The sequence below is a fragment of the Rhinatrema bivittatum genome, chromosome 2, assembly GCF_901001135.1.
Source record: "Rhinatrema bivittatum chromosome 2, aRhiBiv1.1, whole genome shotgun sequence".
Classification (NCBI taxonomy): Eukaryota; Metazoa; Chordata; class Amphibia; order Gymnophiona; family Rhinatrematidae; genus Rhinatrema; species Rhinatrema bivittatum.
In genome coordinates this window covers 77,205,424-77,216,390 of record NC_042616.1, presented here as the reverse complement: position 1 = coordinate 77,216,390, position 10,967 = coordinate 77,205,424, and the positions used below count along the sequence as shown (strand labels likewise).

Genomic DNA, 10,967 nt, shown 5'->3' with positions numbered 1-10,967 from the left:
ATTTCTTTCAGTTTCTTTCCATCTTGGACTGTGTACATTTGGGGAACACTAACACAGCAAGCGCTCTTTCCCTTCTCTGTAAATACACAACCCGTCTCTAGCCACCCGGCCAGCTCCTGCCGATTCCCCAGGCTCTGTCGCTCTAACTTGTTTTCCAGTGTTCCAGCACACACACACACACACACACACACACACGCACACGCACTTACACGAAAAGGGGAGGAGCTTGATCTTCCCGCTTCTATGATGCCTAAACTGTTTCCGTAGCAACAGACTCCTGACAACTGAGAGCAGTAGAAGCGGTGGAGCTGCGCGTGCCTGGGCCGCCGAAGGGCAGATTGGGGGCGTGTGCAACGCGGGCTCGGTGCGCTCTCTGCCGGGCGATGGCTGCTCTCAGGGCCGGCTAGGCAGGGCACCTTCACCAGCGGGACGGAGACCCCCAGCACCAGACATGGACAACGCCTTCGTGGAAGCCGTGGCCTCTTCCCTGGTGAGAGAGTTTCTCAGCAGGAAGGTAATATGCCTGTTTTGGGGGAATTACTCTTTCACCTTTCCCCTTCTTCCCCCCCCTCCTCCCGTGCAATTCACGATATTTCTAAAAGGTTTTTTTATTTTTGCCTTTTCTCCCCTCAGAAGAGGCACGTTTGTATCTATCTGTTCCCCTGTCCATCCTTTAGTTGTATCTCTTATTACTGGACTACAGCTCCCAGGAGTCCTTGCTTTATCAGGACCCACCAAGTAGGACCCATCAGTAGCTTTGATTAATGTTTGACCATATGGGGTCCCGTAGGTAAGTTGTCCAGTGCAGTTCAAAACACAATTCTGACCAGGCAGCGAGAGTAGCGACTTTGTCCTTGCATCTGTCATCCTTCAGTGCGTGCTGTTTATGAGGCAGAAACCTTACAACTTCTAAGAATATATTTCTTAGAGTCATTTTTATTTAGGATCGCAATCAGAGTAATGACTGTTTTTGTCAAGATTCAATGATTAATGATTGTTATCCATTAAACAGAATTGATTAGATATTATGCAGATGTATAGCAATTGGTTTATAATACAAAACAGATTCACTTTTATAGTTTATAAATTAAGACAATAGATAATTGTAAACATGTGCAGAATTCACCAATACACAAATCCTACTAACCTCAGGTTACTTAGAATCAAAACTCTGACATTTTCAACATCATTAGGAGTTAGTATGCTTTCTTAACACACCGACAAGCAGACAATGGTTGAAGCATTTTCTCTCTGACAGGCCGATGCAATATGGATGCATTAAATACGGGCATCCAAACTGGGTGCCTGTTTTCCTAACACGGGTCCATCCACCTCTCCTGGGCGCACGATGCGATAAATGAACAGCTGCGTTATAAAGGATATGCTAGGGAAATCCTAGCATATCCTAACTAGCGCATCCTTGGCATCGGGCACCCAGGATACGTGGCTGTGCACACAGCCATGGGTTAGGAAAACAGATGCTTTATTAACGAGTGTCCGTTTTCTGAACACACACACAGCTATGGGTTAGGAAAAGAGATGCTGGAAAATTGAGAGTCTGTTTTCCTAACCTGACTGCCATCAAGACTTTTTTTTTTCCATGTTGCTACTTTCTCTAGATCCTCTGGCTTAGTATTGAGACGATTAAGTTGAAGGAACCACAGAAAAGCAGTTTTTTCTGCTTTTCAGTTGATAGTTTGGGGTGCCTTAAGACTTAACGCTAGCTCTTTTGTCCCCAGCAGTCTCTGGCTCAATGCTCATAATGAGAGAACAAGAGACAACCTGGTGGGGAGGACCAGGATTAAGATTTGAGAGACTTCTGGGGCAGACAAGGCCATGAGGCTGAAAGTTTCTTCACCTATAAACCCTCCCATCCTATCAGTCTCACTTTCATATCCCATTCTCTCACTCTATCCCCAGCAGTCTCACTCTCATTCCCCCAGTCTACAGCCCCACTCTCTACCCAGCAGTTTCACACCTGCCCCCCAGCCCCCATCTCTATCCCAGCAGTCACATTTCCTCACCCCCAGACTTCCCTTCAGCTTCAGCAGTTTCAGATTTCCCTCCAGACCTCTATTCCTCCCCAGCAGTCTCACTATTCCTCCATTCATTCCCAGTAGTCTTACACTCACCCTTCTCCAACTTCATCCCCAGCAATCTCACACTCATCTCACTTCATCTCCAGCAGTTTCACACTCACCCTTCCCCCACTTCATCTCCAGCAGTTTCACACTCACCCTTCCCCCAATTCATCTCCAGCAGTTTCACACTCACTCTTCCCCCACTTCATCCCTAGAAGTTTCACACTCACCCTTTCCCTAATTCATTTCCGGCACTCACACTCACCCCCCACTTCATTCCCAGCAGTCTCACACTCACCCTTCCCCCACTTCATCCCCAGTAATCTCACACTTATCCTTCCCCCACTTCATCCCCAGTAATCTCACACTTTTCCTTCCCCCACTTCATCCCCATCAGTTTCTCACACACACCTTTCCCCCAGTTCATTTCCAACAGTCTCACAATCACCCTTCCCCCACCTCATCCCCAGTAGTCTCATACTCACCCTTCCCCACTTCATCCACAGCAGTTTCACACTCTGTTCTCTCATCCCCAGCAGTCTCATTCACCATCCCCCTTCATCCCCAGCAATCTCACTCTTCCCCCATATTCCCAGCAGTCTCACATTCACCCTTGCTCCCCACGAACCTCTCTTCATCCATAGCAGCCTCATACCCATCCTCCCCTCCATCCCCAGCAGTTTCACATCACCCTTCCCCCACTTCACCCCTCTAAGTTTCACATTCACCCTTTCCCCAATTCATTTCCAGCAGTCTCACACTTACCCTTCCCCCACTTCATCCCCATCAGTTTCACACACACCTTTCCCCCAGTTCATTTTAAGCAGTCTCACACTTACCCTTCCCCCATTTCATCCCCGTCAGTTTCACACACACCCTTCCCCCACTTCATCCCCAGCAGTCTCACACTCACCCTTCCCCCATTTCATCCCCAGCAATCTCATGCTCACCTTTCCTCCACTTCATCCCCAGCAGTTTCACACTCTTCCCCCTTATCCCCAGCAGTCTCACATTCACACTTGCTCCCCACTAACCTCTCTTCATCCCCAGTAGTCTCACACTCTTCTTTTCATCCCCAGCAGTCTCACACTCACTTTTCCTACCTCATCCTCAGTAGTCTCACTCTCACTCTTCTCTTCATCCCCAGCAGTTCACATTCACAGGGGAAGGCAGTGTAAGCTGCAGCCAGTGATTGGATGTGGTGGCAGTGATGCTGTTCAGGTTCTGGCTCTTTATGGGCCTGTGATTTCCTTTCCCTGCCCTTTCTTTTTGCTGGCAGTGGCTTTTATTAATGTGTTGTGCATTTCTGCTTCTCTCTCGATTGATGGCTTGGTCAAGAATTTCTAATTTTGGGTGACCAGTGCAGACTGGGTGTGTGGGTGTGTGTGGTTTCCAGTAGTTCTTACTGAAGTCTGGGCAGCTGCTGATGATCTTTTTTCCTGCTGCAAACTCTGGCTAACGCTGATCTTTCCTGCCCACTTCCACAGACTCCTCTTATTCTTCGGGAGTCCTGCCACTGCTGAAATTCTCCCCACTGCTGCAGACTCCCTTCTTTCATTGTGAGGTGCAGCAAGAAATAGACTGCAGTTGGCTCTGCTGTGACGCTGCTTCTCATTGCCTTGTTTGGCTGCTGGCTGGATACTATTGGCCCCAAAGCAAAACTTTCCAGTATCTAGAAAATAATTGAGTGGACCTGAGTAAAAAGTGGGTGGGCCGTGCTAACGCTATTGGGTACTAGTGGTGACAATGCTTTACCCAAGGGCATATCTGTTGTGTGGCAGGGCCCCAGGATGATGGCAGGCTCTGATGATGGTGATGGCTCTACTGTCATATTCTTGGGTTCTGCTTACTTTGTAGCATGTGAATGAGCAAGAGTGAATACATATGGATGAAGGCCAAACTCAGCTTCCTCATCACCTGGTAGACCAGTCTATAACACTAGGGATTTTCCTGCTCCTCATCTGCTGGAAACAGAGGGTAAATGTAACATCAGGACTTGCTTGAGACATAAAGTTCCTGGATGTAATAAATGACTGCTTCATGGAGCAATTGGTTCAGGAACCAACAAGAGAGGGAGCTGTTTTAGATTTAATTCTTAGTGGAACGCAGGATTTGGTGAGAGAAATAATGGAGGTGGGGCCACTTGGCAATAGTGATCATAACATGATCAAATTTAAACTAATAACTGGAAGGGGGACAATAAGTAGATCTGCAGCTCTAACACTAAACTTTCAAAAGGGAAACTTTGATAAAATGAGGAAAATAGAAAAAAACTGAAAGGTGCAGCTGCAAAGGTTAAAAGTGTTCAACAGGCATGGACATGGTTTAAAAATATAATCCTAGAGACGCAGTCCATATGTATTCCATGCATTTAGAAAGGTGGAAGGAAGGCAAAATTACTACCGCCATGGTTAAAAGGTGAGGTGAAAGAGGCTATTTTAGCCAAAAAAAAATCCTTCAAAAATTGGAAGAAGGATCCATCTGAAGAAAATAGGATAAAATATAAGCATTTTCAAGTTAAGTGTAAAACATTGATAAGACAGGTGAAGAGAGAATTTGAAATAAAGTTGGCCATAGAGGCAAAAACTCATAATAAAAACTTTTTAAAATATATCCGAAGCACCTGTGAGGGAGTCATTTGGACCATTAGATGACAGAGGGGTTAAAGGGACTCTTAGGGAAGATAAGGCCATGCAGAAAGACTAAATGAATTCTTTGCTTCCGTGTTTACTAAAGAGGATGTTGGGGAGATACCAGTTCCGGAGATGGTTTTCAGGGGTGATGAGTCAGACGATCTGAACGAAATCACTGTGAACCTGGAAGATGTAGTAGGCCAGATTGACAAACTAAAGAATAGCAAATCACCTAGACCGGATGGTATGCATCCTAGGGTACTGAAGAAACTAAAAAATGAAATTTCTGATCTATTAGTTAAAATTTGTAATCTATCATTAAAATCATCCATTGTACCTGAAGACTGGAGGGTGGCCAATGAAACCCCAATATTTAAAAAAGGCTCCAGGGGCGATCCGGGTAACTATAGACCAGTGAGCCTGACTTCAGTGGCAGGAAAAATAGTGGAAACTATTCTGAAGATCAAAGTCGTAGAGCATATAGAAAGACATTGTTTAATGGAACACAGTCAACATGGATTTACCAAGGGAAGTCTTGCCTAACAAATCTGCTTCATTTTTTTGAAGGGGTTAATAAACATGTGGATAAAGGTGAACCGGTAGATGTAGTGTATTTGGATTTTCAGAAGGCGTTTGACAAAGACCCTCATGAGAGGCTTCTAAGAAAACTAAAAAGTCATGGGATAGGAGGCGATATCCTTTCGTGGGTTACAAACTGGTTAAAAGACAGGAAACAGAGAGTAGGATTAAATGCTCAATTTTCTCAGTGGAAAAGGATAAACAGTGGAGTGCCTCAGGGATCTGTACTTGGACTGGTGCTTTTCAATATATATATATAAATGATCTGGAAAGGAATGTGACAAGTGTGGTTATCAAATTTGCGGATAATACAAAATTATTCAGAGTAGTTAAATCACAAGCGGATTGTGATACATTACAGGAGGACCTTGCAAGACTGGAAGATTGGGCAGATGAAATTTAATGTGGACAAGTGCAAGGTGTTGCATATAGGGAAAAATAACCCTTGCTGTAGTTACACAATGTTAGGTTGCATATTAGGAGCAACCACCCAGGAAAAAGATCTAGGCATCATAGTGGATAATACTTTAAAATCATCGGCTCACTGTGCTGCAGCAGTCAAACAAGCAAACAGAATGTTAGGAATTATTAGGAAGGGAATGGTTAATAAAACGGAAAATGCCATAATGCCCCTGTATCGCTCCATGGTGAGACCGCACCTTGAATACTGTGTACAATTCTGGTCGCCGCATCTCAAAAAAGATATAGTTGCGATGGAGAAGGTACAGAGAAGGGCAACCAAAATGATAAAAGGGATGGAACAGCTCCCCTATGAGGAAAGGCTGAAGAGGTTGGGGCTGTTCAGCTTGATGATAGAGGTCTTTAAGATCATGAGAGGTCTTGAACGAGGAGATGTGAATCGGTTATTTACACTTTTGAATAATAGAAGGACTAGGGGGCATTCCATGAAGTTAGCACATTTAAGACTAATCAGAGAAAATTCTTTTTCACCCAATGCACAATTAAGCTCTGGAATTTGTTGCCAGAGGATGTTGTTAGTGCAGTTAGTGTAGCTGGGTTCAAAAAAAGTTTGGATAAGTTCCCGGAGGAGAAGTCCATTAACGGCTATTAATCAAGTTTAGTTAGGGAATAGCCACTGCTATTAATTGTATCAGTTGCATGAGATTTATTTACTTATTTAAAATCTTTTATATACTGTCGTTTAGTAATGCACCATCACAACGGTTTACATATGGGCACATATATTTGGTTTGGTTACAAAATGAATTTACAAAAGTGCCATTACAATGTCGGTACATGCTCATATAAAATAATGTATAAGAAATGTGACATGGATCTAGTCCATGTATATGATTAATATGGTAATCATACAAGGGTTATGTTTAAGCTGGAGTTCTCTAACTTAATTATTGAGTATAAAATAAGTTATGAGACCGCATAGCTAGGTAACTTTGTTCTGAGTTTTTTCATTCTCTGTTCTCATTGTGAAATGCTTTTCTGTTTTCATTCTCTGTTCTCATTGTGAAATGTATTTCTGAATAGCCAGGTTTTTAAACTTTTTTTGAAAATTTTTGGATCACTAATCTTGGGTCTAGTGGCAATGTGTTCCATAACGTTGGACCAGCCAAGGATAGTGCTCTCTCTCTAACTTGTGTTAGTTTCGCTGTTTTTACCGATGGGATTGTTAGTAGCGCTTTATTGGCTTATCTCGGATTTCTTTGGGGTACGTGTAATCGTAGCGCTGTGTTTAACCAGTCAGCTTTATCTTCATTGATTAGTTTGTGAATTATGCAAAGTGTTTTAGTGATCTTCTTAGTGTTTGGGTAATTGCCAGGTTCTTGTGGCCTGGTTTGGCCTCTGTTGGAAACAGGATGCTGGGCTTGATGGACCCTTGGTCTGATCCAGCATGGCAGTTTCTTATGTTCTTATGGCCCCGCCTGATGACTTCATGCCTTGTCATTAAAGGGGAGGGTGGTTGTAGGACCTGGCTACAACTGCCTTTTTCCAACAGGCTGCAGAGAGGTATTATGGAGAAAAAAAAAAGGAAAGAGAACAAATCCCACAGTTGGCATATGGAGCCCAGCATCTGGGATGCGGCAATTGAAAAGAGCTATATATGATGGGGGGTGAAAGACTGATGTGCACGGACCAAGAGAGGGATCTTGGGTGATGGTGTCTGGTGATATGAAGATGGCGAAGCAATATGGCAAAGCAATAGTTAAAGCCAGAAGAATGCTAGACTGCAGAGAAAGAGGAATTATCAGTAAGAAAAAGGAGGTGATAATGTCCTTGTACAGGTGCTTGCTGAGGCGTCACCTGGAGTACTGTGTTCAGTTCTGGAGACTATCTTAGAAAGGTTAGAGACAGGATGGAGGCAATCCAGAGAAAAGTGACCAAAATAGTGTGAGGTTAATATCGGAAGACTTATGAGCGTGACATCATCTCAGAGGGTCGCCCCTAAGGTTTGCGCCAACGAGGAAATAAAGATGAGGGCAGTGTGCGCGTGCCCTATGCTACCTTGGAGGAGCATGGCGGGGAGCAGCACCAAAGCCGGTCCGGGGACGCCGGAGAGGATGACAGACAGACGCTGCGGCAGCCAGTAGTCCGAGGTGAGCGGGAGGAGCCGCAAGAAGAGTGAGGTAGGCGGGGTGAAGCTGTCGTAGACCGACGGTCGCAACAGTTTTTTGGGAGGGGGGAGTTGAGGTTACGGGGGTGGTGTTACCGACATATGCAGAGGTATTCATTGTAAAATTGACATCACTGTCTGAATTTCTAATAAGACTCATCATTCAGTAAAAGAGAATCATGGTGGTAATCTGCACAGCACGGTAGCATTGCTGGGCAGACTGGATGGACCATTTGGTCCTTTTCTGCCATCATTACTATATTACAATTTAGACTGCCATCTCTCGGGAGACCCATAAGTGGCACTTTGAATTGCTAGATACAGGGGTCCAGTGTGCTAAAAGCACCTGTTACAGTGGTTGCATATGTGCTCTTACCTACATCTATAGTTGCCATCTAAACCCCAGTAAGTGCAATCAGTCCCATACCCTAGAGAGTTTAATGAGGAGAAATGTCTCACTTGCTGTATTATTTTGACCACCCTTTTGAGGGGGAGGGACACCTGGACACCCGTCCTTTTTTCCTGTGGCAAACAGAGCTGTTAAGAACTCCAGGTTATGTGAAGGTTCCAAACTCCTCTTTGCGTAGTTTACTTCCCAGCCCAGTTTTTCCAAAAACTGGATCCCTGTGGTTGAGGCCTATTGATTTTCCTGTGCAGTTTATCTGTGATTAGCCAATTGTCTATACAAAGGTATACCAGAATCCCTTGCTGGTGCAGGGCTGCTGCTACTACCAGCATGACTTTGGTAAAGGTTCTTGGTGCTGTTGCAAGTCCAAAAGGGAAAGGCTTGAAACTGAAAATGCTGGCCCAAGTTGCAAAAACAAACAAATGTTTGAAAAACTGGGCCTCATATGAATGTGGAGGTAAGCTTCTGCTAGCTCCAACGAGGCCAGAAATTCTTCCTTTCTTAAGGCTGCCATGACTAATCGAAGGGTCTCCATCCTGAAGTGGGCTACCTTCAGACATCTGTTGACCCCTTTCAAATCCAACCCAGGACAAAAAGGTGCCATTTTAAACCTAGACATTGCAAACGACAACTAAATTATAGTATCCAGGAATACATAAAACTGGTGAAAAGCTGATAACAGAACCATTTAGTGTTCTGTATTGTTGAGAATTCCCAATGAGTTTTCTCCAGTTTTGTTCATAGCAGTGTTCTAGAGATTGTACTTAGACTCTGGAGAATGCAGGATAATCCTAGACCATTGGCAAATCTGCCACCAAGATATACTCTTGAGTGTTGTCACTGTCAACATTACATGACCAGTCTAGTCAATATTCACTAATGATTTGTATACAAAGATATAGTAAAATTAGAGAAGGCTGACCAAAATGAAAAAAGGGATGGAATTATTCCCCTATGCGGAAAGGCTAAAGAGGTTAGAGACTTTCAGCTTAGAGAAGAGACGGCTGAGGCGAGATATGATAGAGGTCTATAAAAAAATGAGCAGAATGGAACCAATGCAAATTGGTTGTTTACTCTTTCAGAAAGTACAAAGACTAGGGAAAATGCAATGAAGTTACTAAGTAGTACATTTAAATGAAATAGAAGAAATGCATAATTAAACACTGAATTTGTTGCCAGAGGATGTAGTGAAAGCTGTTAGGGTAGCTAGGTTTAAAAAGGTTTGGGTAAGCTGGAGGAAAAGTCCACAAACCATTATTAAGTTGGACTTGAGGAAATCCATTGCTTATCCCTGGGATAAGTAGCATGGAATTTATTGACTTTTTGGAATTCTACCAGAAACTTTAAACTGGATTGGTCACTTTTGGAAACAAGATACTGGGCTTGATGGCTCTTTGGTCTAACCCAGTATGCCAAATCTTATTTCTTATAACTTTATGTAGAGAATGCTAACTTTGTAAGTTTGTATTTTCTGTGTACTAATTAATTCTAATACACTGAGAAGTGCTAGAAATGAAGTTAACCAAAAATACAAATGAAAGTGGGCTTGCAGACGCTGCTTAGCCGTAGTAAATTGGGAACAGGTTATAAAGAACCTCAGTACAGTCAGTGGAGATGTTGTGATTATAAGAGGCTGTCTTCACCCCTCCCACTCAGAGATCTTTCAAACTTTTGATTTTTAGTTGAACGAGTCCCTGTTTGGAAGAATAAAATTGAAATTTCAGTGCCATAATGGAATATTATTGACATTTTTGAGGGCCACTATGTTGACATCTGTGGGGCAAATGATATGGGGAGATTTTGGGGAACGAGCTTTGGAGATGTGCCTAAGGTGGGGTTTGGCTGTGGGAGGCAATTTTGAATAAGTAAAACTGCTCACATAAATTTTCCTTGAAAAAGTGCCCACAAAAAAGCAGGTACAAATTTGTAAGGGTACTTTTCTGTGGGCAATAATGAAAGCAAAATTACTCACATAGTTTTGCTTTAATTATTCTGACAAACAGTGGGTAAAAACTACTTGCAGGGTTTGCCGAAATGCAGCAAGTTTGATTATATAACCCTATATATAAAGTGGCCTTCTCATTTATTAAAAGATATAATAATGAGTACATTTCCAAAGAAGTTCCAAGTGGAAAATTTAGCATTTTCCTAGCATGTGGCTAGATGGATTCAGGACCAGTGCGTTATGCTCCTCTACCAGCAGATGGAGACTGAGCAAACTGACTTCACATTATATATAGTCCTGCAGTGACATCAGCCTGCCAGTATTCTCCAACTCCAGCAGATGGTGAATGTGTATCTCCTTACTGGGATTGCTTCAGATTTTAGTAGGAGAATTTAAAAAAAAAGAAAAAGCCCTGTTCTCCTGGTCCCTTCCTCAGTTGAGAATTCCTGAGGTGATTTCCGTGGTCCCTCAGATGGGTGTCTTGGTCCAGAAGCTGATTTTTCAGCTGGCGTGGACTTAGCTGATTGTACAGTTTAAAGGCAGCAGATGCAGGAAGCCGAGTGTGGCGGTAACAGCAGATGCCCTCTCCCTCACAGCTGGAGACCATCTTTGTACTCAGTCAGGTAAGCTTAAAAAAAAAAAAAAAGATAACCTAACAGAGACAGTGAAGGAGGATTGTTCAGGGATTCCCCTTCTCTGGTCTCTGAGCTCGGCGTGCTGTTCTGATGTTTTCACG

At 43.5% G+C, this 10,967-nt stretch overlaps 1 protein-coding gene across 4 annotated transcripts in view; it reads left to right on the top strand.

Moving 5' to 3' along the window:
• The first annotated feature begins 285 nt into the window (after positions 1–285).
• MINDY4 (MINDY lysine 48 deubiquitinase 4) overlaps positions 286–10,967 on the top strand; it is a 459,492-nt gene continuing 448,810 nt past the window's right edge. For all 4 annotated transcript variants that reach the window (XM_029588354.1, XM_029588353.1, XM_029588352.1 and 1 more), the window contains exon 1: positions 286–514. In XM_029588354.1, coding sequence (XP_029444214.1) covers positions 452–514 — 63 coding nt within the window. In that variant the 5' untranslated portion in view covers positions 286–451. The remainder of the gene's footprint in view (positions 515–10,967) is intronic.